This window comes from Lichenostomus cassidix, chromosome Z (genome assembly GCF_008360975.1).
Source record: "Lichenostomus cassidix isolate B80296 chromosome Z, HeHo_3.0, whole genome shotgun sequence".
Taxonomy (NCBI): domain Eukaryota; kingdom Metazoa; phylum Chordata; class Aves; order Passeriformes; family Meliphagidae; genus Lichenostomus; species Lichenostomus cassidix.
The window spans coordinates 21,921,112-21,948,244 of record NC_139511.1 but is presented as its reverse complement, the minus strand read 5'-3'; the positions used below and the strand labels follow the sequence as shown (position 1 = coordinate 21,948,244).

Sequence of the window (27,133 nt, the reverse complement as noted above, 5' to 3'; positions counted from 1 at the left end):
GACAGTAAAATACATTGGTAGCAGCTCTACACAATGGACAAAAGTTAAAAAAAGTCGGGGGAAGAGCTGAAGAGCTATCTAGACTGAATTCACAGAGGCTGGCAGCTAGTGTGAGCCTAGTCAGTATGGAATGTATATGGAGGGTAATAATTTCTAGGACTACTCTCTTCAAGAACTGATTTCCAAGCTTCTTGCCTCAGGGGTTACTTAGTGAACAGACATCCAACTCAGGGTGGACTTTTTGGCACAAATACTGCCCATTGTAGGGAAAATAGGTAAAGTGATTGAAGTAAAGCATTTGTAACCTCAGTTACAAATATGGAATATTCTTGTACATTTTGTACATGAAACACGATCTTGGGAAAGGCTTTGCTGGCATACCTTGAATTCCTGCTCAAAGTCTGCTTGCTAAGGTGCTGCAGCCTGACCCCTTGTTTTTAAGTTATAATAGATTTGAAACTATGTGCAGGAAAAAGACAAAACCTTCTGATCATCATACTAACCCTGGTAGTATCCTCTCAGAGTACACTTCTAATCTGTTCCTTCTTGGAATCATCCCTTTTGAGTGTACTACCAATAGAAGGTGTAGTCAAGGTCTTGTAAACACTGGATCTAGCCCTTGTCACCCAAATAATTTGAGACTTAATCCAAGATGAGTAGGCACAGTCTCACGGGGCAGTTGGACTAAATGGAAACTTAAGGGTCAGTAGGTGCCACCGCGAAGGAAAACAGACGGTCTGAAACAAAAGCTGTATCAATGAAATGCCTATATTTTGGACAGGAATAGTGATAGGCATCATAACATTCCAGGAAGCTCAGGGAATAAGCTGATAAGTGCTGTGGCTTTAGTGTAGATTGTACTTTGTTTTATTGTATGCATTTGACAGATTTTTTTGTTAAAATCCAGGATGGCTTGTGATAAACAGGGAATAACTTTAGAGACAATTAAATGAAATTTACTGACACATATTTTCTTGTGGCTGCTCAGTGAACAACAGGATATTATGAGGCTCTACATTCATAAAATGGTATCACACAGATTTAAAAACCCAAGAAAGCAAAAATCCCATCCCTTTCGTAAAGTCTAGTTACATGCAACCATGTTTAGCAGAAAGCTCCACTGGGTTCAAACCATAAACCTAAGAAGTGCCAAATGAGATGAGTTAATTTTCCCTTTTGAGCAAATTTGCCTGTCAGACTCAGATAGTCTCACCAGGCAAACTCTGAAAAGCAGGTGCTGGTAAAATCCTTTCAAATGACATTATTCCTCTGCTGTTTATAGAAGCACACACACAGGCACTGAACACAAAAGGAACTGTTTGCTCAGTTTTCTGTCTAAACAGCCAGCTTTTTCTGACCAGTACAGCATATCACACCTGCTCTGTAAATGCAAAACCTCTCACATATTTGGGAATAACACCTCACTAGCAGCTGCAGCTAGCAACAGCTTGCAGAGGCCTGGATAACACCAACCTGGAGATTTCTTTAGCATTTGTCAACTGACTATGAGGTGGAAACATGTAAATGAAAGTGCAGGTGTACCAGGAAGCAGAAAGCCTTGCCACACATCTGTATTAAGGTTCACGCGAAGGCAGTTAATAGTATTCAGACATGCTCACACACACACAAAGCTGTTTGTCTTTCCTGCAAATGCTAATGGCAGTTACTACTTTTGATGTTCTGCTGAGAGGGAGGCTTTCAGCAGATAATACTTCCTGCCTAGAGTGCTAGCTGTACAAACCCACATTACTTTTCTCACCTGCTTTCTGCTATCTGTGAAAAATGCACAAGAAAATAAACTGTGAATATGGAAGAGGGGAAAAATGGAAGGGAAGAGTCCTGCCCTTGACAACAGTCTGAAGACAGAGGAATTCAAAATTACCAGAAAGTCACACCTACTTCCATGTTCTTTTCTGTCCTTCCTCCCACCCTGCCCCCCAGCAATTATTAGCTATTTGGCACATGCCCATACCAGTGGAGTGGAGAAAAACCCTTTGCTGTTTTTGTGCCAGGCCAGGATGTCCATTTTCTTTCAAAGTTGACTTGCTGGAAACTACGTGAAAGTATGTAGAAGAGTTTGGTCTTGTTAGTGGCTTCTGCCTACAACCACTAGTGTCTTGGGAGTTCCCTCAAAATTAATTTTTCTGAGAAAGAAAATCAAGCAGCTGTTTGTTTGCCTTTTCTCCCTTCAGTTCATGAGGCTAGCTCCCTCACGTAAGGAAACTTGCCTCATGAACTGGAAGTTGGACTAAGACTCTAGTTAAAATAATGGGGTCACCTACTACAACTAGAGAAAACACAAGTGATGTGCTCCTCTTGCCTTTCATCTGCAAACTCAAAGCATCTTCACAGAATCTAGCACTATTACTCGGTCCTGCATGGCCCGTAGAACTCAGCTGTTTTTCTACCCTCTATGCTGTGAAGGACAACAGGTAGACAAAACTGGAAAAACACACAAGAAACTTTAAAATTGGCTCTTTAAAGCACATTGCCATGCAGCCTATGTAGCAAATTATGAATGTTACTACGAGTGTATGCTAAAAATTTTGTGTACATTTCTGACCTCCCTAAAATCACACATCTTTCCCACCTATTTCTTCTAACTTGCACTTTTGCCAGAAGGCAAAACCCCTCCTTGTAGCCATTGTATGCATTACCTACCACAGATGCTGCGAGAAGTCCCCCTGCTCTTTCACAGACCCCCCAGCCTTGGCTGAAGCAGCTTTTCCTCGCTTATCACTGCTGCTTTCCTTCCCAAACACGACTGGGGCAAATCCCCTCCTCTCCAATTGCAAGCTTGAATCACAGGACTTAAAGGCTTCCAGGCTTTGTCCATGCAGGGTGTTGCAGATGCTGCCTGCAGCACCTCAGTACTCCACACTGCCCGCCTGTGCCCTGACATCTCAGCAGTGTGACATCCTGAAACATCCTCCTCCTCCCTCTGGGAAAAGGGGGAGTGAGGGCAGCACCTGCGGGGCAGGAAGGAGGTCACACTGAATTGCCCCTGTGAAAGCCAGGCCCTTCTCTGGAGTGCAGCTCACTTTCCTGCGTTTGAAGGTCACGGCTACACCTGTGTCCAGACTGGCCTCCCTGGCACAGCTGCTCCCTGCTGCAGCAGGCTAAAGGGCACACATCCACCTCTGATTGCTCATTTTCTCCAGTAATTATTTTGTTCCTGTATGGCTAATGATAAGGGCTTAGCCTGCCTGCTTTACTTAAGGCACGTATCAAGTATTATTTCTCTCCTTGTTCTCCTTTAGAAAAACACAGACTTGATGATACAATGTGAGTAAAAGGCTAACTCAGTTCAGCTGCTGGATATAACCAAGTTTTCTTGCAGTTCCTTTGATAAGTTCCTTTGATAAAAGTGACTCATGGCATCAGTTTTTCAACCCCAGAGTTACAGACTCCTGATACAGAATTAAAGGGAGAGAAGACAGTAAGGTAGGGAATGAGGCGAGAGTCCAAAACATTACATAAACCCTGCAACAGTAGAAGAAAGCAGGGGAAAAAATGGAAAAATAATTTAAAAGATAACTTATTTAAATAGTTTTCTTGAGAAAATAAGGTTTTCAATAAAGTCATGATAGCTGAGGCAACAGAGGCAGAGACTTCAATAGAGAGTTCAGTCAAATCTCACAAGTTTCTTACTGTGCTCAGGTGAAATCTTGAGCCAGGCAGGCACGCTAGAGAGCACAGGGCTCTCTAAGCTGCCTCAACATTTCGATACTCATCCAATATCCTCCAAGAAGGAAAGCTGGGCAACTTGAGAAAACTATTAACATGTCCTCAAAACTCTGGGGGCCAACTCTGCTTGTTCTGTTGCCATTGAGGTCTGGTAAGAAGGCACACACAACTGAGTAAGAGGAAGGACTGCAGTTCAAGGTATAAGCCTTATGAATATCACATTTGACCAAAAGTGTTGGGTGCTCTTGGGTTCATCCAAATTATAGCATTGAATCACTTGTTTTAAAAAAGTTTATTTAAACAAAGTAGGTACATTTCACAGAAATGGTTATAAAATGCATAGCATATTATAAACAATACTGTTACTTACAGATAGTCATTGTTATTATCCTAAATATTGCTTTTAAAAACTAATGAGCCTGCTTGGTGAATCAGAAAGCTAAAAATCCCCATCTTAGGCACTCATGAAAAAAACAGTATGTGATACAACAAAGCAGGTGTCCACTGTTCCATTCACTCTACTGATTGTTTGTATTGCCGCTCCATTGATTTGCCAGTTCTTATTATGTGGAAATATCCAGTCCCTGGGGTCACATACCAAGACTAGATTTCCATTAACTCGACTACAAATTGCACTTGCTCAGCCAACCAAAACCCCATGTAACTCCAAGAAAAGCTGACTGAGGGTCTTCACACTGATTAACTTATAGGACAGAGACCATATGAGTGCACAGAAATAGAGCAGTTTTTCTAAGTTGTGCAGGTGTGTCACACCCATATTGCTATTCATATGCAACTTGATTGTAAATTGGCAAGTCCATACATATTTCAAGCTTGACTTCAAGGGAACCTGAATGCCCAGTAGAAACAGACCTAACCCTCAGTGGTGATACAGCATCACAGGAAGTGGAATTGAGCCTTTTTACAGCACTGGAGAACTGAGCAGACCTCAAACATTCATGACTTTGCACACCGAAATACAGAGGTGCCTGTTTTCTGATCTTTGGGATGTCAGAGTGCAGAGAAGTAAGTACAAATGAAGAGCACAGCACCAATCCATAACCATAGCTAAAACAGATACCTGCTCATTCGCACAACACTTCAGTACATGAATCATGACTGACATTCTTCACATTTACGTTTGTATGACAACAGGCATAAAGTAAATGTTGAGGTAAAAGGATATGCACCAGGTTTGCAACAGTGTAAGCAAGTCTAGAATCAAGCAAGCTATAAAATCCATTAATTCACACACAATAGAGAAAGAAAAATCCCCACATTTTTAAAACATATAGATAAATGTAGCTCAAACCATATATGTTTTCAAAACATATAGATATATGTTGAAGAATAAACTGACTTTTTTGCAGGATGACATGACCTTTACAATAGTTTAAGCTTGGTTTGGACTGAAAATAAAGAAGCTTTAACTCTGGCCAGCAGAGCTCCTTTGGAACAGTTTGTCAAGACAGAAGAATGAGGTCTGAAGAAGTCCAAGAACATTGATGTTTCATTCACCATCTTCAAGGAGTTTTTGTAAGTTGTTCTGTATCTTAGAAAAACAGAGGGAAAGAGTTGGCAGGCAAGAAGTGTTACACTGCATTTTAAATAAAAAATAAAATCAAGACATACTCTTCAATATACTTGGTGGGCATGTTAATTCTGTCACACCTTTTCATACCAGTGGTATTCCTGTTAAATGCTTTCCTTATAGCAGTAAGTGCTAGCATCAAATGGAGCATCTAGACACAATAAACCAGCAGGACACCTAAGTGTAATATTATGAGTATCTCCTGAAATTTTCTCCTATAGATCATCTCCTCTGTTACTAATTTAAAAAAAGAGACAGAAATAAAAACTAGAGCTAGAAGCAGGGGGACAAGAAACTGAATTATTTTCACCTTGATCAAAATGCAGTAAAAGCCTCAAGCTTCCAAGTCACAGCTCTATTGTTTAAATGGTAATTCAAATAAGTTTTGTAACAGCTTCAGCCATGATGTGTGCACAGTCTACTAACCATTAGCAGGCATGTCCCATTTACCAGATTTAGTGAATTGTTTGTGGGTTATTTTCCATTAGTTACAATGAAAGCAATGTCAGCCAGTTGCATCCTCAAGAATAATTTGAACAGACCTATTTTTACATGGCCCATTTATCCACTTTTTATCTCCTTGTCCTTAAAATCAGAAAGGAGAGAATATAGTGGGTCACATCCCCTGACACAGATGCTCTCAATATCTCAGTAACTTGCAGGCACTGCTTACAGGTTTAGTCACAGCTACTTTCAGGCTTTAATTTGAGAAGCCTTTGTAGTTGCTGTTCAAGGTTACCACTTTTTAGTTGAACCTCATGATTTCTATCCCAGATGCACACCTTTCTCAAGAGGGGTGTTTTGAGGAAAGGGAAACAGTAAAGAAGCACCTAATTTTATGAGAGTCAACACATAAACAAGAATTTCATTTTAGCCTGCTGTTAGTGTAAGGGAACAAGAACTATTAGGCCACATTTTCCCTTCCACAATTTAATGCTTTATCCTTTGATAGACATGTTGCATTTTAACAAACTGTTAAATACAATTAAAAGCCAAATTAACAGAATTTTGCTAAACCACGGTAATCCCTTAGCTCCAAGTATGAAGGAGAACTTGTAAAAATCACAAGGTCACACCGAAAAAGTCATTGCACCATTAGTGCACTAAACATTCTTTAACTGCAGAGTAATTTTTAGTTCTTAATCTAGATAATCTCAGTGCTCTAGTTTACAGTGCTGTGGTCACACGGGAAGTCAGGGGTGGGATGATAAGCTATACTAGAACTTTTAAGCTACCTTTGCTGCTGCAGCCAGTTTACCAGTACTTTTCACAAAGGCATATGAAACTGTTAAGCAACTGCAGTAACTTTGCTCTGGGAGCAAAAAGCTATTAGATTTCCAGCCACTGCTCATCTAAGAGGATGTGGCAATATGCAGCTACAGGCAATACTGATTTAGCTTATATTCAAGGTGCTCTGCATACTTGGCAGAAGTATGCAGAAGTACTTATGAAGTGCTCTGCATACTTGGCAGATAAAGGTAAGTGTTTAAGGGTCCAATCCTGTAGACACTAAATGAAAAAAGCAAGCCACTAAACAAAAAAGAGCACACGACTTCAGACTCCAATTCAGGACAGAGGGTCACTTCTCTGGGAACAGCTGAACGATCTAACCATCCAGCTGTCTATTACTGCCTCCAAGCAGAGACTATATAAGGGAGTGGGAAAGTGCCTAGTCTGGCTGCAAAGGGCTGGCTGACTTCCCACTAAAATGAGGTCTCTCATGAACCACCCTGCCAGCCTGTCCCAGAAAACCAGAACCCAGTAACCTCTTAAATGACCTAATTTGGCTGAAGATTGTGTCTGGTAACCATCTGGTAAGCATTTTCCCCTTGCATTCACGCAGTTATTACCCAGAGAATAGAGAGGGGTTGAGCAAACATTACTCTAGATTTCCATGGCCAAAGGGGGTGAAGATGTGGGGGAAAAAACCCCTTTTGGCAGTATTTCCAAAACCTATGCCATACATGTAAACAGTGATACGATATAATCTTAGCTTTATGTTATTTGAGAAACTTGGTTTGGGGTAAAAAAGGTGTTGAAAGACCTTGGCACAGACTCAGTTGTAGCAACAGAGGCAAAAATACTTCATGTGACTTAAGCACATTGGAATTCAAGTAACTTTTGGTTCTGTTTCACTGGTGTTTTTGTCATGCTGGGCCTGTGTACGTGTTGCCAACATACAACATTTCACCCACCTGTACTGGGTGCATTTGTCAAGGTTTGGGGGCAGGTGGGACAAGGTGTGCAGGGACAGTGGCTCTGGGCCATGACACAGCCAGTCTAGCAACATCCAGTGGACCCACTGCAGGGCACAGCTCAGCCCTGGCCATGAGAGCAGTGGGGAAAAACATCAAGTAAGGAAATAAGGTCTGCCCACCCACTCATTTCGCATAGGCTTCCAATTCAAGTCACCAAATACGTTTAGTTTTGCAGTTTGAAAATGGTAAAAAGCAAAGGTCCGGTATGGGGAATTACACAACTGGTGCAGCAGCATTTGTGTTACTAAAGTAACACAGGCAGATTCCAGCCACTTTGTGCGAAGAAGCTGACCCCATATGAAAGCAAGCACCATCTTTCTTAATCAAAAAACCAAAGCTCCAACAAAAGCCCCAAACAGAAAAGTTCATCAAGTACCAACAAAGGTTCAAAATCCTTAGCCCTGATGGATTAAAAAAAAAAAAAGAAAAAAAAAAAAGAAGGTCACTACATAATGTAATTACCACCCCTGAAGTGTCTGCTTCAGGGCCACTTTCCAGGTTAAAAGCCCCAGCCCAAGGCAAAACTTTTACAGATACCAACGCTTAGACTTGGGTTAACTTACAGTCCAAAAACCAGTCCTTTGTCTAGGAAAATATGCCACCTTTTGGTATCAAATCTGGGGGTCACTTGACACTTCAAAATAAACGATAATAGAAACACAGCAGGAATGTGATTGGTCTATCAGCATTTGCATTGTATCATAGGATGTTACCTTTTCCAATTTTCTAAGATTAGCAGTTAACTCATCACAAAGGGTATCAGCATTAATTTGCAGATGAGATCCCAAATCTTGGTGCACTTGACGTCTGTCAAATAGAATGAAAAAGTAAATGTGACAGACTACAAAAAAAAAGAGGAAAACAGAACTGGATACACATATAGATATTAATAGAGTGGCAAAATTGTAAACTGTACTTTTTTACAGATAAAAAAGTCTTAAGTCACTTTACATGATTGCATTTTCAGAAGTTTGGATGGAACACTTTACAGCTGTTTACATTGAAAAGTTCCGTAAGTTCCACATCCTGTAACTTGGAGGAAATCAGAAAGCCCAAGCCCTTGACAGTGCAGAAGTGTACATTAGATCTTCCTTCCCGTATCTTGTACTGTTTGGGATCAAAGCAACAGAAACAGGACTTGCTTTTGTTAGTGTTTCTGAAGAGGGACATAGAATCCTGCTAATAAAAATATACCAGAAGTAAGAAAATGACTTTTTACATTGCCTACTATGTGATGTTTACCCCACTTCTTAGATTTTTGGTAAAATATAAATGCAAGGTTGTTTACGATGGAGCACCATTTCCTTTCTATCACCTTTTTATGAAGAACCTAGCTCTGTCTTCTGACACATGCATACAAATCCAACTGCTTTCCACAGAGGACAGCTGAGACCAGCTGGACCATAAACAGCACAGTCATTGTTTGATATGACCACAAGTGCAATGTCAGAGTGACCTGTTTTGTCATGGATGGGTAATCAAAGAAAGCTGAATTAAAAAGCACACTTATGTAAGACCTTGCTAAATTTGAACCACTTTGCAGACAGTTCCACCATGCCTGAGTCAGCTCTGTCTTGAATTTTATTTTTCCCCTCTCTTTTTCATGTGGTGGTTCTCCAGCTGTCTGCATTTCCATCCATGTTGCATGTGGCTGCAGGTTTTGCATTGAGTTTACAAATGACTTTTGAAGCCATATTTTTCAGAGCAGCTACGGAAAAAAATCTGTTACAAGAAGGGGAGAAGAGTCAATGCAAAATCTAATACTCAAACAGATTAGTATTTTCAGCATTATCCAGTTTAACTTCCTTGTGCCCTAAGACAGGCGCAGGGAGGCAATACAACTCAGAGTGGCAAACTGCTGTGGAAAATGTACACTGCACTGCCTCTCCATTTAATGCTTGCATATTTTCTACCTATGCAACATGGAGAAAAAACAACATCCAAAGAAACAAAAAAACTGACTGCGTGGGCAGATGACAGCTATGACTACATGACTACAAGAAAGGAATTATTTATGTAACTAAGGTCCCTTTCCCTATTTCCTCTTCAAATACACAGACAACTGTCCCCTGGTGTGTTTGCATTTTGTTTTGGTTTTGCTTTATGGTGTAGGTTTTTTTTACTTTAGAAAGACAAGATATCAGTTCCTAAATGGCATATAAAAACCACAAAGCTTTAGAAAATGGTATACAATCAAGACAGATGTGTTAGCCCAAAGGTTATAAACGTGTGTTTTGTTACTTTAGGCCAATCAAATTATGCTAAGACTGAAGACAGAAATTACACCTTTTTCATGGAATCATTACTCTGGAACAAGATTTTAAACCCCTAGTGTTTTTACAGAGTTTATCTTACTCCTTAATATGTGAATCAAAGGCTGTGATGGACATAAGGCGTTCCTCCAGGACACTGATTTTATATCTCATGTAGAAGGTAGAAAGTATTAATATACAAACGCTGTAAGAGAGAAAAACAAAGTATATAAGTTAAGGAAACTTTAGCAGTACCTCACAAATTTATTGTTAAAAGCCATTTAAATTGTTACTTGTAAATGTTCAAAAATAAAGGTATCATTCTTGGAAACATTTCAGGAATATCATCAGTGGCACTCAGACAGTTATGAAAATCTCAGATTTGAGTATGTGTTCTCTAACTGACATGCAAAAGGAATCTGCAAGTCCTTAAAGACTTTTAACATTTTCTGAATCCAAAGATCCTTTGTTTTTAAAAGTTAATGGCCAGTTAAGTAAGACTGCCCCAGCAGGCTTACATACATATACGTATATACATATATACACATATATGTAGGTATGTATGTATATACACACTTCTGGAAAGTGTAAAGGCCACAATTGCCAATATTTGCCATTTTTCAAGTAAAGTTTAGATTATATCAGTCATGCCTATATCATATCAATCATGTAAACATAAGAAAACACTAGTTTTTGACAATCCTGTTATTGCTAACTTACAGAATGGCATAAAATACAAGTACATGGTTCAGGGATAAAAGCTTCTGAGACTTCACTTTGTGGAGGAACCTGAAGGCTTCAGAATGGCCTGCAAGGGAAACAACCAAGTGTTACTTTGACCAGAGCAGACCACAGAATACAAACAGTTTATTGAAGTATGCAACAGATAATGCAAACATAGGGATAAAAAAGAAAGATATCTTCCAAATTATGTGAACTGACATAATTATGCAAACTTATCTCAAATTACTCCAGCTAAAGATCTGGCCTTGATTTCTTACCATTTCGAGGACTGTTTCGGGCTTTTCCATCAGGCCCACGTTTACTATGTGCATCTGAACGAACAGACTTGGCCTCAGGCTTGGAAACTTTCAAGTGAGTCTCTGTTTCAACAACATGATAATCTGTCAAAAGAGAGATTTTTAATAAAGTTGAAATATGAAGTCAAAGGAAATTGCTGATAGCTTATGTTGATCAAGAAACAGAGGAAAAGGAGAATTTTAAAACATGCATTTCTGTACTTTTGGGTTAAAAGCAGCAGTCTGTTTAGTATCCTTGAAACAGTTTACATACTAATTCCACATCAACACAAAATAAAAAGAAGCACCTGCATGTATGGATGATGTATGTTGCATTTATATTTCCACATCTTTTGAATGATGGCCACCCATTAAAATGTTGAAGGCTACAACTGAATTTCCAGGCAAAAGATTATTTAGTCACAAAAGTCATCTCTCAGAAGGCCTAAACTTACTAATGATCCCAAATTACTTTAATAGGATATTATACTTTAATAGGATATATAATAGGATATTAAAGGATATCAAATGGGGATAGTGCCTTGTTACTTTAAAAAGAACATTACAACTCCCTTTCCTGACTGTTTTTAAAAATGCCAATGATGTCTTGAAAGAAATGGGACAGGAAAATCTAATCACATTCAGTTTTATGCTCTACTTGCTGGACCTGTTCTAATGATGCACAAGAAACAACCATGAGTGACAGATGTGCTACCCTCCACCCCTGCCTTAAATTCCTTTTCCTAGGATGGTTCATTACCTGGATATTGGTTTTGATTTGTGGAAAAAGAAAATGGTTTGAAGTAGCTATTAGCCATCAGGAAGTAAGACAGCAGGTTAAATCATTATTCAGAAGCACTTCTGCGGCATCTGATGACACCACAATTCAGTTACTGCTTCATGAACAGCACCACACAATTAAAAACAGACACAGTAAGTATCAAATATCAATGAAAGCAAATCATCCTGCTGAACAAAAGACACAGAGCAAAAAGGAGAGTTAATAAAAAATAACACGTCAGAAAACTGCTATAAAAAACGACCATTTCTTTCACCAGTTTCTTATACAAATTATAGACAAGATGGAAACCAGAATACTAACACCATAACAACACATTATCATCTAAATGTATATGAATTGTACAACAGATTTTGTAGGTTTTCATATTAACATCTAGGTTTTCATATTATCATTCAGCATGAGCTACTTAAGTATTGCTGTACTCATAAACTTATATGTTGTGAGTTTCAGTTAGAATGGCTGTTAATTAGGTGAAGAACTTTAAAAAGTAGGAGATTACAAACAGCAATGTAAAGAAAGAACAACTTTGGTCAGTGTCTAAATAGCTGCGAAGAATAAAAGAAGTGTTTAAAAAAAAAAAGCATGAAAACACATGTCCAAAATAACCTTCTTGATCACCAAAAGCCACCACAGTACAGAATGTTGTTTGTATAGACCAGAAGTTACTCTGTGACCTGAACAACGTTAGAATGGGTTTTGATTGTTTGCTCTTCTTTTGTGTTTTAAAGCACAGATGGCTCCTACATTCTATCTCTGCTTGCATGGCTAAGCAACTGGAACCAGTAGCGACAACTTGGATCTGCTGTTGATCAAGTCATTGACTGAGTCTGGATTGCAGAGCATAAAGTATCAGAAATGTAGGTATTGTGGCCTTGAGGAAGACCTCAAGATCCATATAATTCTCCAGGACTGTGGAGAATGTAGATTCCACATCAGGAGGGGATACAGAAGCAAAACTGAGAGCTACTCCATTCTCCTCCTCTGGGGTCTCCATGATCCCACTCACCCTGGAAACATTCCAGCTCTGGTGTCTGTGAGCCTGTGCTGCTGGACTCTTCCATCTCTTCTCTTCGCTGCTGCACTATTCCATCCAGATCAGAATAATCTTCATTGAAATCCTGACGGGGAGAACAAATCACAAAAAGGCTCAGCCCTGTCCTAAATCTAAGCAATCTGATTTCCTCTGACCTTGCTCTAGAATCTGAACCAAAGATCAAAGTTTAAAACTGCTCAACAATGAACAATCTCTAATATCAAGATGTTCAGATAAAGTTAAAAAACAAGCTCCACAAGATCACCAGAATTCAAGCCTCATCCCCTGCCTTGACAAAAAGAAATACTGTTAAATTAGACAAATTGTGAAGTCTGGGACAAGCATTAATAGACAGACTCTGGTCATCACATGTGACTTCACAGCTGTTTCAGATGAATGAACTGGCTTACAGAGGAAGGTTTGCTACTACAAACACTTCAAAAACTGTTCATGGCAGAGGACTAAGCAACTTTACGTCAGTACAGTAAAACCTGACTGCTTCGCAGAGATATGAAGAACATACAGACCTTCAATAAATCCAAAGCATACACATGTATAAAAACTACACGTCACCAGATAATTATGCTAATTATTCCCACTGCTTTCTAGCGTTAAAAACTCATGGAAGTTTTAGAAACAGATGTCATGATTTCCCTTAGTTTCCTTACTTCAGGCATTATAAACAGTACTTGCACTGAAAGACTCCATGCAACAAAAGAACAAACTTCTAAACAATTTACCAGGGGCAGAGTTCTAGGGCGATCAGCCCTGAAGCTGTTTTCTGCCGAAGAGGGATTTGGACTGTTGCCCACGCTTGTATCCTGGAAAAAAGCAGCAGTGTTAACAAGGAACACAAGCAGAAAGTACCTAGTATTCACAGCAGGATGGCAGTTATAATGAACACAAAACTACATACAATCTTCATTGCCACTAGTGCACTTACCTCAAGATGTCTACAGATAGATTTTAATAGCTTGTAGGTGGTATCTCTGGAGAGTAATGAGACAAACATGTACTGCAAAACAAAAGTTCCACAACTGTTTGAAAAAAGGCATACAGTACAAGCTTCCTTTTATCTAAATAAAACTGGCAGGTGATTTTGCTAATCAAGTAACTATTTTCAAGAACTTTAGTATGTCAGGAAAAGCCTGAGGTCCTTCTAAGCCTACAACTTGAGTTTAATCATATGAACACAGAACAGGCACATAAAAGTTATCACTTTCTCATGCAGGAACCAGAGCACATTCCAGATCTGTTCTTTCTTTTAAAAACATTTTCCATGCCAAGTTTTACCTACCCCTTACAAAAACCCCAAACTTACTTTTATGTACAGTCTCCTGCATCCACAAAATACTTGTGCAATGAAAATGGGTTGTTTCCAAAGCTGCTCACAGCACAATCACATTTCCTACTGATTGATGTAATTACTATTCCTGAATATCATTATAAGCAACATATTTTTGTGTGTCTAAGGTATGATTGGTTCAGTAAGAGATACAAGTAAATGGAAGAACACTGACAGAGCTGCCAACAAGTAGGTAACCCCGTGCATGCCTCTCCTCACCCAGCCTTTTCTGTTCCCCCCGTGCTATGAAGTCTTGGAAAACAGGGGATGAAAGATTATGAAGAACAGGTGGCAAACAGAGATTCTGTATTTTATTTTCTCACTGAAATATCAATGTCCTCTACAAGTCCTCTACAATGTCCTCTACTTACCCTATCTGTCACTGTTGCTATGATCAGTGCATTTGGCACAAGAAGGGCAGTTTTGGTTTTCTTCAGAAGTGTCACTGACAGCACAGGTATACTAATCTGAAACAAGATCAATATAGCATTTGAATCCCAATACATGCACTCAAATCTGCATCATGCTAATTCCTGAGGGGCCACCCCAGCTACTGGGATAAGCCAGACCTTAAACACTTGCCATTTAAAGACCTCTCCACCACATTCCTGATTACTATTATTTCATGTGAAATAGGTATGGTTTCAGATTATTACTATTTCTTAACTACTTTTTCTTCTGCTTTTATAAAATGTTAATCCAGGCTTTTGTTTGTGTCTTCCTTTCGTGATCCCTTCTGGCTCTCACAAGACTACAGGCTTAGTGCACTGTAGATCAGCAAAATGAACCAGTCTTAAAGTTATGCTTCCTTGTTTAGAAACCAAATATTTCAGAACAAACCAGACAAGACAAGCTTGTTGAAGAACAAACATAAAAGTCTTCTCACCACTTACAGATCTGCAACAAGAAGGTGAGTAAATAGCTCATCCTTCAGCAACACTGAAAGACCCAATACCCACGTAACTGCTGGCTTCAACTGATTCATGTGTGTGCCAACCAGGCAGTCCACATTTACAGTGAAGAGCTCTCAATTCTCCTTCCTGCTTTGTGCTTACATCCAACCCCATTAATGTCTGCTAAGTTTCAGAGTATTTCACTTTAGATGTTCTGCATGAGCTCTTCCTGTAAACCCCATGTTACAAAGCAAAAAAAAACCTGGTTGTAGACAATCAGTTGAAAAGCCTAGAGGTTTAGCGAGTTAGGCAAATATAATAATCCTGGATACAAATGATTAAGAAACAGTTCCTGTTAAATATACCTTTGGCAAAGGCTGTCACAACTACCTGAGAAATTTGGAAGCAAGGTTAAAAGTGTCCATAAATTATTCAGTTAGCAATCACAGCACTGAATTAAAAACAAGTCATTGGAGGAAAATGAAGTTACTCTGTGCAGTTTCTTGTTAACTTTTGTTGAGAACAGTAACATGAAATCATGAAATGAAAAATTGTTCCAGGTAAAAAAGATATATTTGTGTATAACAGTTTGGTTTCAAGACTGCCAAATACTATTTGAACAGAAATCCTGCTACAAGCTACAAAAAAGCAGCTTGCAATTATTCTAGTTGGTTCAGTTCACAATTCACCTCAAAGAACTTTACATCAGAGATGTTAACAGCATTCTACTGTGTGCAGTTTTGATGCATAACATTACTGTAATCAAAACTAAAGTGTACTTCAGCGAGATTAAGCACTTGCTTTTGTACTCTTCCCACAGCGTTAGATTGAAATGGCAGAATCACTGCTTGATCACAACGGCTTCTATCTGGAATAATAATTATTTCAGAATAAAAGGTTTACCTGCAGGAAACTTAGAAAGTAATTTAAAAGGGAAGGATAATGTCTAAATCCAAGACAGACTCAAGGCCAATATATATAGCCAAATCAGAGCTACCTGGAAAGAAAGTGATGTCATCCAATGCCTATTCAATCCTGCAGAAGCAATCTTTTGTTTTTGAATATACACAGTGTCTTTACTGCATACTCAAAACTCCTGATTTGCATAGATGCCCCTTGTGCAAAAGCTTCCAATAAAAAAAAAAATCTGCAGGTAGAATTCTAGTAAAAAAGTTACTGGAATGTGTAGATCTGCTGTTTCTCACAATTAAACACTTTATCCCTAAGCTTAAATTGTTCTACAAGTTCTATGCAACACAGCCTTTGCATCTTGGAAACTCTGTCAGTGTATCTGACAGCTAAGAATATTCCTCTTCCTGTCCCAAATGATTTCCTCCTTCCCCTCCCACTATATAATTTTTCACTGTGTCCCTGATTTTCCTGCTTTTTTCTTGATGGTATTCCAAAAATCTGAACAAGTCTGTGATAAGGACTCTACTCTTCACTCTAAATTTTCCCTGCAATGTTTTCGGATAAGACCCAGAACTAAATAATTTGCAATATTGCTATAATCATATTTACAAATAGTGTTTATTTTACCGCATCTTGTATAATCTTTTCATTTTTCAGCATATACATAAGTATGTATATATTCTTGCATTTACAACTCTGTTGAGAAAGATAATTTCCTAGTACTATATCATCATTATTCTGCATCTTTTTTTGAGGTTTTTCTACTCAGTACAGTTCTATCATATTCTTATATACATTTAGCTTAGGTGGTTTCAGAGAGTTGTTCCACAGTTTGAAGTAGCTCCATTTGTTCATGGTGAATGGAAGATTGCTAGTACAGCAGCTTCAATTTTAGTAAATTGCCAATACAGCTGTTACTAATATCGAATCACAGTATTCAGGTGTTCATTTTCTTTGTGTCACATAGCTTTCACCAACATACACACCATTCACATTAATGTACTGTCTATGACTAGCAGAATCCATTAACTAGGAATCAAAAACAATCTTGGGCCAAATGCTGAAACACAATAAATAACCCGTAAGGTTGCTATAGACAATGTGCTGTTAATAATTTTAAGCATTTTTTAAACCTACTACACCTTAAAAAAAAAACCTTTAAAAAAAGTTTCAGCATTCAGTTCACTGGATCTAACCAGGAACTTTGCTCAAAGATGTACCTAAAAGAAAGAAGCCAAATAAATACTTGAAGCAAATCAAATCTGTTTCCCCAGAAGAGCAAAAACAAAGTAGAGTTTATGTAAACAAAGTGCACTCCAAAAGCTCCAAATCAACAGATCCAAATCTTTTTGCAAAGCCTTTGTTTTTTCTGTATGCATGCCATTCACCCCAGGGGTACCTAGCTTTAGGTGGGTCACCAAGAAAGACTAATTTATTATCTTCCCACCAGTTCACATCTCATTTCTGATCTGCATACTAGGTCCACAAGCAAAAACCTTGCCAACTTGTTCTTCTTTTCTTGTTCTCTGTTTATGCAAAACAGGAATGCTAGAAGAATACTTTAGAGAGCTTTGCTACGGAAGTCAGAAGCCAGTTTTAGTTCTTCCTCTTTAACTGCGTTAATATGCTTGATTGTTCTCTCCAGTTCCCCAACCATAGTCTTGGAGTCCTCAATACTTTTCAGCCTTCATTCCTCCTGCTCCTCCTCCTCTCCTCCTCTTTTAAGTTTTTACCCCAAGAGAAACATTTTTGCAATTTGTGCTACACGGGTTTAACAATGTGCTCACGGCTGCTTGTCAGATCTGTTCCCTTCATGTTTCCTTCAGACATGAAGTCCTTACACAAGAGACTCAATCTCTAATAATTATAATAATACTCAGCTCTATAGTGAATTTTGAAAATCACTTATGAATACTGATTGTACTCAGCAGAACTTAGAAATACTAGTATTCTTGCCTTGCACAATAATTTGAACTCCTGGTGATGAACAAATTGTTACGAATGGCATTACTGTTCTGTACATAAAGATTTTACTAACCTTAGTGTCTTTACCAAAAACCTTGGAATGGAAGCAAATCCAGTTTTCAGAGAGGTATAACTTTCCTTGGTATAGAATTTCTTTCTGCAGAGCACAGGTGAAGCCTGAAACAAATAGATACTCTATAATCTTTAACATAATCACAACCCAAGCCAAACCTATCTGGCTTCTGTTTTGCTCTTTTTTCAAAGCCATGATATGTTTAGATTTATACCTTTTGATAAACATTGCCAAACCTCAAAATTTTCAATAAATTTAACTAACACTGACAAGCTCAGAAGATGTCATGGGCTTAAGTTTAGACTCAAAATATTTGAAGGACAACAACTGAAATGAATAAAATGAATAATAACATGCAACTGGCCTCCAAAGGTCAAAAACCTTTTCTGAGAGAATACAACCTAGCTTCTATAAACATTTTACATAAAGAGTTTAATGAAAGGTTTTATTTTTAAACTTCGAGTTCTATGACAGTTGTCCAAACTAGATGTACAATAGATGTACAACACATGCACAGTAATACTGCTTTTACTTCACAGACATTGACCAAACCATTTCTCACTCATGAACCACCTTCCCTGTATTCCTTTCAAGAAACATTTGCTATACATGTCCATGTAGAATTCCCTTGTTATAAGTACCACAGACAATAATATAAATATTTAAACATTTAAACATTCCTTTTCCTATTAGTGTTTTTAAATATTAAATCATCAACAGCAAAAACTCAAGCTAATCACTTGACCAATGCTGTCTCAAGTAGTGCCTTTAGTATGGAAGAAAATTTTGCATTAGGCTACTCTCTAGAATGGCAAAGTGGGCTACAATTTCCCAATATACTGAACATGCAGAGATTTAAGTTTTCCAAGACTAAAACAAAATGCCCATTGCATGTGTATCAAGGCCCTGTACCTCTAACCAACCGGAGTTAAGGTTTTTAAAATTTAGGTAGTTCCTTTTGTACATCACCACGTTGTTGTGTAACAACATGATCTAGGATCCATGGCCAACAAAAACACAGGGATGAATACTTACTTTGTTTCAGTGGCTCATCAATGGGAACATCTAGAAACAGCTTATGAAAGTGTGCGTTTGCCTTCAGCTAGAAAACAAAAAGCCCCACACCCCAAACACACACACTTTATTAGACAGTCTGACAATCAAGTGACCTGCTCCACTTCCTGTCTTCCCCACACCTTCCCATTTTGCCCACTTGTTTTACAAGAAGTCCTCATTTTTTCCTGTGTGGCTATTTAACTCTATGTTGTGCTTTACCCAGACCCTAACATACCAATGAAAAAGGAGCACACGTCCTTATACAAACAACAACTATGGTACAGCTAAACAAAAACCCTCACATGGTAGTTACCTGTTTACTCTTACTGTACGTAAGCAAACAAGTAGAGTCTCTGCCTTACCTGATTTGAGGCACGTTTTTTCCTTTCAATCTTGGAGTCACTCTTGATTGTTAGGACTGGACTATCTGTGCTGCTCTTGGTCCTGAAGATTTAAAGCATTTGATATAAACCTGGCTTCAGTTCACTGATCCTCATAAGCTACCAACAGCATATGATTTTCCATGGAACATATGAATCCATTAGATAACTTATCTAATTCATCAAGAATTATGTCGAGATAAGGAGTAATGTATCTTTATCTTAAACTATGACAGTCTGCTGAGGGTCTTCTAATTTAGGTCAGGTATTCTAAATAGCTTCTTAGTTGTAAGGAAGTGGAAAAATCTCAAAACGTTTTTCCAACTTAATGAATTATCACAGTGCTTAGCTTCACACTTGTTTCTCGGCAACATATGAAATACTAATACTAATACATGTTCCTTAGTAATGCAAGATAAAATAGGATAAAACTTAGTAGCTGAGGTGCAAGGCAGTGCACAGAGAACTGTGAACTTGTATGACAAGATGTGAGCTCATCTGAAAAGTGCAAAAGAGAAGAAATATTGGTGCACAAGTCAGAGGATGGCTATGAACTGTATCGTGTAGTGTAATGAAATCATTAAGATAATCAGCAACCCTACAGGAAATGAAATGGCATTCTGAGTGTCAGTTGTATAGCCAGCCATACTAGCTCCAGCCATTTATACTGGAAAAATCAAACAAAACCTCAAACAACTCTAAAAAAAGAACAAGTACAGAGCAAATTCTCTGTCAATGGCTGTGAAAATCAGTTTTGCCTGTTTTATACAGGAAGAATTAAAGGCACGGACTGTTCAGAAAAACAAACAGAGAGGTGGGATAACTGTTTCATAAATCAGAAAGAGGAGAACATTCCCTCTGAGAGCTATGTGGCACAGAATAAATGCATATCAACAAACTATAAAAATCAGGTAGCTCTTTCTCAGAGGCCTTCAGATGCAAACCGAACAGCAGAAGATAAAAACATATCACAGGACTCATATTTAATAACCTGAAAAACATGCTGTGCTAAAGATACAGTAGGAAAAGAAAGGTGCTACAGAAGTTTCCACTACTGAACCACATCCTGCACAACAAGCCTTCTTTACTTCCCTAAGCTTGAGAGGCTCAGGGTTTCCAGAATATACTGTAAGAGTGAGAGGAAGTGAAACCCTGAGTGTTATGGAGACACAGCTGGGAACAGATTGTATAGCAGGACTGACTTAGACAGCAGGAGAACTGGCTGCATATCTCAGGTGGTCCCTCGCAGAAGAAAACTCTAAAACATGTGACTACGTGTATTTTTGTGCTTATGTAAAGTACAGGTCAAACTGAAACAAATAGTAGGCCTAATAAAAATCATGTTCAGCCTGTAGTCAATTACAGTATGAGAGGTTAAGACTACAACATTTGGGAAAAAACCAAAAGTGATTATGTATTCCTTGAAATACCTTTTCCTCAAAGATGCTTCATGAAATTAAGTGATGTTTTTTAAAATATTTGCCTTGTGAACAAATCAGCAGTGTCAGGCTGACCACTGGCTGTTCAGCTGACAAAGTGAAAGAGATGCAAAGGCTGGGTTCAAGCCATCCAAGCAGGATTTTAGATTCTTTTAGAAGCATTTAAAATGCATTCCAGTACCCCAAGAAAATAAGGTGTCTTTGTGGGGACATTACATAAATCTGATGCAATATAGCACAGAGTTCAAAGTGAAAACTTATGTCATAATTTTACTGTGGCAAATCAATATTTCAGCATGAAAGTGTTCTGGAAACAGTCCAGGACTAAAACTGCGGCTCAGTTCAACTGCCTGTCACATTGATTATGAAAGGGATGTCACTAGCAGTGGCACCAAACAGTGCCATATTTTTTCCTAGAACAGGAAAACTAAGCCAGCTCAAAGTCTAAATTCTATTGTGACTACTTGTGGTGGGCAACACAGCAACCCAGGAAGGTGCCTTGATTCCAATTTACTTGCAAACAGTGCAAGCTAACCCTCAACTAGGATATCTGAGAAATATTGCTACTCAGTCTAGCTTTTGAAGTGGGTTGTAGCCATTCTAATTGTCTAACTAGAAGAAAACTGACTTAAGTACTTAAGTACTTAAGACATTACCTAGCAACATCAACTTTTTTCCGGTCATCAAAATACTCCATTTCACTGGTAGGGGTCTGCAGCAACGCAGGGGGTGATTTTCCAGCCTTTCTTTTTTCATCTGTTCCATTTTCCCCATCTGAACTGCAGAGGGAAAAAAACAAACAAACAAATAAATAACTAAAGAGACAGAAGTGTGCATTACAGGATTCACAGAAATGTCAAATGTCACTGCAGCATGTTGACAATACATCATATATGAAAGAACGAAATGATGACATATCTTTCTGTTAGGATCCTGAAAAAAATCTTTATCTACTGACTTGACAGTATTATACATCTGAGCTGTACTCTGAGCTCCAGTACTGGAATTTCAGCAATGAAGAGCGGAAAATTGAAATACTGCCATGGATATTTCAGCACCCATAAAATTTGTAGCTCTAGCTTCCGTTCCGAATAGAATGTCTCGTTTAGGAAAAATGCATTCCATGTTCAGTACTCAGACTCAGATGACTAATGGCAATTAATTTGATTGGCAAGCCAGGAGAAAAACATCCTGCATGACAGCACTTGGTGCTTAGAACATTATTTGTGGCTCAGCATTGCAAGAGGAAGTTGGGCCCTATTTTGCCTCTCACTTACCTCTTCTGTGAGAGTCCACAAGCAGAATTTTCACAATAAAGGTTTTTCTCCAAGTACAAAAGCATTGAGTTTATTTTACAAAAGCAGCAATGCTACGACAGCACATCGTGTTTTCACAGCATGTGCCACTGATTTAGAAATGCATATTATGGACCCGGAGTCTGAAAGCTAAGCAATGTGCCATTAGAGTCTTCTGCTGGCTTTCCTTTCCATAATGTTCCAACAAAGTGTTAACTTAGAAAATTTAGGGAAAAAGAGCTGTTTATTAATAACAGGGTGTGAAGAATGATAATACTTTAAAATGACACATCAAATATATACACACACTTGTGTGCAGAAACCTGAAGCCTCAGAAAAACTATAGGATGCTCTTAGGATTAAAGAGGAAAGCCAAACCATGTTGCCCACTAAATTAATGCCTGGCCTGAATGACCCTATTTACAGAACCTTTCCATCATAATTTCTGCAAGTTTACAGCAATACCCCCCCCATCATGTGACACTGTCTTTACTATGAACAAGTTGTTTTCATACTAAGTCAAAAGTTTTGTTAACAGAGGTTCTCAAACTGACTTAATCTTCTTTCAGGAAGGGTACAAAAAGATTTTTCGTTTTTATTATGCTCTGATGTGTAAGATCAGAAGATGCACTTCACTTCTCTTTCCCACACCACCTTAATTGAGATCTAATGAGGTGTTATCCTACCTCAACTAGAGCGTATGTCACAGGGTAAATGCCAGGATTCTTAAGGCATCTTATATTTACAGGGCAGCTATTTCCCTGTCTAATCCTTCCTCAACCCTTAGGACTCCCTACCACAGGGGCACTGAATTCCTACTTCCTGAATCACACATTATTAGTGCCATAATCCTTTCAATTATACACAAAGCCAATAAGGAAAAAGCCCTATTATTTCCCCATAGCTTCACTCTTGGATCAGCTCAGCCTGACCACACATCATCAGCTTTTATTTTCAGTCAACATAAACTACAATCAAACAGGCAATTTATGAGATTCAAGTGGAACCCAATCTGCCCGAAAAACTCAAATAAGCAGCTTTATGCTGTTTGAGATTTTAAGCAGACAGATAGACTACCAACTCAAGGTGCTCCCTGCAAACATAGGGGAGTTTGTATTCCCGAAGTCTGCAAATCCTGAAAACATCTTATTCACAGTCCTGCTATATTTCTATTCCTGAAATCCTTGGGCCCCAAGGGTGGCCAGAGAATATCAGAAATGAGTGGGATGAGGAACAGGGTGAAGCAAAATTGTTGGGTTCATTCAAAAAAGCAGCTCAGCATGGAAACTCCCAAGTGAATAGGACTACGGTGTAACACAGTACTGTTTTTAACACATAGTTGCTTGAGCCTGAAGTCTGACTGGTGTCCATCACTGCCTTGGACAGCCTGCTATTCTTACATGGTAGTGCTATCAGCTGATCAAGGTGGCCTGTCTCACATCTCTGTACTACAAATATCTTTAGAAAAACCCTGTAACACAGGTTTTAGCATTCACTTACACCTGTCAACGTGGTTAGATGCTTTGCTGTTACTTTTTTAAACTTAGTATTCACACTCCCTTTCCCTCATCCATAAAGAATTCCATACTTTGCAGTCAAACCAATAAGCCTGTTCTATTCTGTCTTGCCTACTACCTTCTACTACTCCTGAATCTCTCGTGTCTCAATCCATCCCATTTAGCTGCTTTCAGATGGCAGAGAGCTCCATTTCAATACGCTAATCCTGCTGAAAGGTGTGCATGGGAATGCTAACCCGTGCCAGCCTGCACACCTCTCCAGGATTGCCTTCTGCAGCCAAGAACAGCAGCACAGGTGTGAGGAGACTCACCCATGAGGCATGTGACACTGACAGTAGCAATAAGGTCTATTCCTACTAGCTGATATGGTTTCCCCATGTCTATCCTTCACCCTACCTCCTTATGCCTCCTTCACATTATGAAAAACTACGTAAGGACTAGTCCTTATACTTCTGATAATTATAGCTCCACAGAACAGCTAAGTTACCAGTAGTTGTTTTGTAAGTACCAGAAGAATCTTCTCTTTGTTACGAGCGAGACACAAACACTTTTCAGGCATACATAAGATAGACCAAAATTCCAGAACTAAAGGGTGGTAACTGTCTTTAATACCTTGCAACCACACAAATACTTCTACAAAGCTTTCTCAGGACATCCATGCGACTTGGTCCACCTGATAGCTAGTCTAGAAGTTCAGAAGCCATAATAAGCTGTGACAAACCAGACCCCCACTGCATGAATTGCAGATCAGTTACGTAGGAGGAAAAAGAGTTGTTGAATAATCAGAGATGTTAGGTACATCTTCAATTGTTTGCAAAACTGGAATCAAAGGATACATGCCAAGGGTTTAATGTGACTCAGCATTGGTGCAATGTTCCTTCTGTGGATAGAGCATACGTATCAGATCATGATGTTACCTTAAAGGTCCTGTTTGTCCAGTTTAGCTTCTATTATATAAAAAGGATTATTTTACAACAGCAGTTAGACTGGTGTATTACTGCAAATGATCAACCGACACAGTTGGGAAGTAATTTCTCCCCAGTGTCCAAGTCTCTCCAATTTCTAATATCCACAACCACGCTTGGTACAAGGCATGAGAAAATATCCATCACAAATACAGTGACATTCTGCATCTTCTGGTTCTGTTGGATTTACTGGATAGCTGTTGGCAGACTGACAGGATTTGACAAGGGAATCAAAGCAGTGTGAATGGTCCTAATGCTAAAAGATAGTGTTATTTAAGCTATTCTTAGTCCGTGATAGGAGTCTATTCAGGAAAAGGAATGGGTTACTTTTACAGAAACAAAGTCAAAGGGAGAGACTTCAAATATTTAAGGATCCCAAATAAAGATGACAGACTTTGGCAGGTTTTAAAAGAAGGGAAGACAGAGCAGGATGAAGAGATTTATCTAGGCATTATCCAAAAGACATACCAGCAACATGCTTCAAGCAGAGATGACTACAAGAGGGTAGATGGAATGTACCAATACTCGGAAGGGCACTGCTAAGCATGCTGCAGGTCAGAGGTCTCCTCCTAACCACTTACTTTCCTTGACCTATTATGTCCTAGAGAAGCAATCATCTCAAACTACATTTTGCTAGGACTAAAGTCTTGAAGTTTTCTTTCAGAAGACATGTCCCATCATTCTACTAGACATCTTTTCTATGCCACACCAGTCTGAACAAACTTTTTTTGCATGTGTAATCAGACTCGGGAGTGTTTTATCTGACGAGCTTGCTTTCATACTGTACACAGTTCAATTACTTCACACTTGGACTGAAGAAAATACTGTTCCACTGTAAATTCTCCTGCTGTCCTCTCCATAGCAGATTAGAATGGTCTCCATACTGGAAAAATTAGCAATAGTGCTCAGACTGAGGATTTAAGTGCTGTCTGTTTGTACAGTCTGGTTACTCAGAAGCAAAATGCCTCCCATAGCTCTACAGCCATGCCCCAGTGTTACATGGCACACAGCACTGCTTATGTGAGATGACACATCCCCCAAAACATCGCCTCAAAATAATGTTATAATCTAATCTACTTCTAAGACCACATACCATTTTTACCATGCAAATGGACAGCCAATATTGAGACTCCCAAACTATCAAAAGAGGCAGAAAATGAACTACAGCTACCTTGATCACATAGGGGCAGAAAGCCGCTTAACAACTGTTATAATAAATGTTAAATGCGGTCATAATGTATCCATTTGGTATTTGTATAATTCCATATACTCAGTACACAGCTTGAATTTAGGGCTGAAATCTGAAGGAAAAGCAGCTGATTCTGAAGTGCAGGACTTTGTACATCTTTTGTATAGCAAATCTACAGCCAGCAGATGTATTTATACCAAATACGGAGAGCAGCAAAGCATTAATGATGGTGTGGAGATGTGAAACCCTGCATGACGGAGAAGGTCAGCTTGTCAATATGAATAGGTATGAACCAGACTGAGATTTAACTTCCTCAGGTTGTTCAAGGAGCAGGATAATTCTGCTCTCATGAGGTCAGAGTTGAACATGGCATAATGGAGGCAGAGCTAGAGAGCTGCACATCAACTGTGTAAAACATGCATACGGATGGGCACACTTGCATCATGCGCTTCCCCAGGCATTTCTAGGATGAAACACATTTGCAGGCACAGCTGAAATGTTGATGTCAGATGGCACCAGAAGAGAAATGAACCCAATTGTTTAGGACTTCCTTAAAATCTGAATTTAATTTTATAAATCAAGGTAATTAATTGCAGAAATACTTACTGTGATCTATTCCACACCTACCTCTTATAACACAATTACCTATGAGTAGTTTCATATGTCTGTGTTGCAAAGTCTTTATTAAAAACGCAAATGAAATTTTGGAGTTAATACCAAACAAAAACCTCTCCAACACTGTTAAGGACAGAGAAAGTCAGGTTTTTGTCCTCAACTGAATAGACATTTCTCATAATAACAAGATCAAGTTTCACACTGCCTTACCACTCGGACATCAGCAAGATCACTGTGACACCGCAGACGTCATTAGCAAGTATGTAAATTCTCTGCTCTAAATACCATCTATTATTAACTGTCTGTATTCCCTGTCTAATCAAAACCAGACTGCTATCAAGTTCCATAGAAAAAAAAAAACCACAGAAGAATTCCCCGTGCTCTGAAACAAGAGACACTATAACAAGATATTTTTTACTAAGTTAACACTAGGACAGGAACACAAGCCATTTAGCTCCCTTGTCTTCTCAAGAGTTTCCGTTTCATATATCCACTTCAAAAAGCAAAAGCCCTCTCATATGTATCTTCACTCAACTCCACAAGTTTCTCATAATGCAGTTTTCATGGGCGTTTCAGTAGGATGACCGACAACTATTTATCTGAACATAGGCATAAAAAAATCTAGCACACAATAGAAATCTTTGACAGACACATTTCTGGGGAAAAAAAAAGAAAATTAAGCAAAAGACTCTCATTCACCTCTACTTTGGATGGGAGCATGTGTGTTTCTCACTCTTCAACCTGCTTGCACCCTTTAGGAGAAAATGTTTTCTTATCTCCTAGCTCTAGCCTACCTAATCTTCTAACCCAAAGCAAGACAAAAATGGGATCACAATTCATATTGAAA

The 27,133-nt window shown here is 38.8% G+C and overlaps 1 protein-coding gene across 3 annotated transcripts in view; it reads right to left on the bottom strand.

Annotated features, from left to right (window-relative positions):
* Positions 1–3,964: 3,964 nt before the first annotated feature.
* GRAMD2B (GRAM domain containing 2B) overlaps positions 3,965–27,133 on the bottom strand; it is a 40,675-nt gene continuing 17,506 nt past the window's right edge. For 2 of the 3 annotated variants that reach the window (XM_085043687.1, XM_085043689.1), the window contains exons 2-14: positions 21,362–21,484; positions 19,249–19,330; positions 18,866–18,932; positions 17,831–17,934; positions 14,359–14,454; positions 13,586–13,657; positions 13,383–13,463; positions 12,616–12,727; positions 10,790–10,912; positions 10,509–10,596; positions 9,892–9,993; positions 8,250–8,343; positions 3,965–5,239 (exon numbers count right to left, since the gene is read on the bottom strand). In XM_085043687.1, the coding sequence (XP_084899813.1) occupies positions 5,198–5,239; positions 8,250–8,343; positions 9,892–9,993; positions 10,509–10,596; positions 10,790–10,912; positions 12,616–12,727; positions 13,383–13,463; positions 13,586–13,657; positions 14,359–14,454; positions 17,831–17,934; positions 18,866–18,932; positions 19,249–19,330; positions 21,362–21,484 (1,186 nt within the window). In that variant the 3' untranslated portion in view covers positions 3,965–5,197. The remainder of the gene's footprint in view (positions 5,240–8,249; positions 8,344–9,891; positions 9,994–10,508; positions 10,597–10,789; positions 10,913–12,615; positions 12,728–13,382; positions 13,464–13,585; positions 13,658–14,358; positions 14,455–17,830; positions 17,935–18,865; positions 18,933–19,248; positions 19,331–21,361; positions 21,485–27,133) is intronic. The other variant, XM_085043688.1, reaches the window with a different exon arrangement.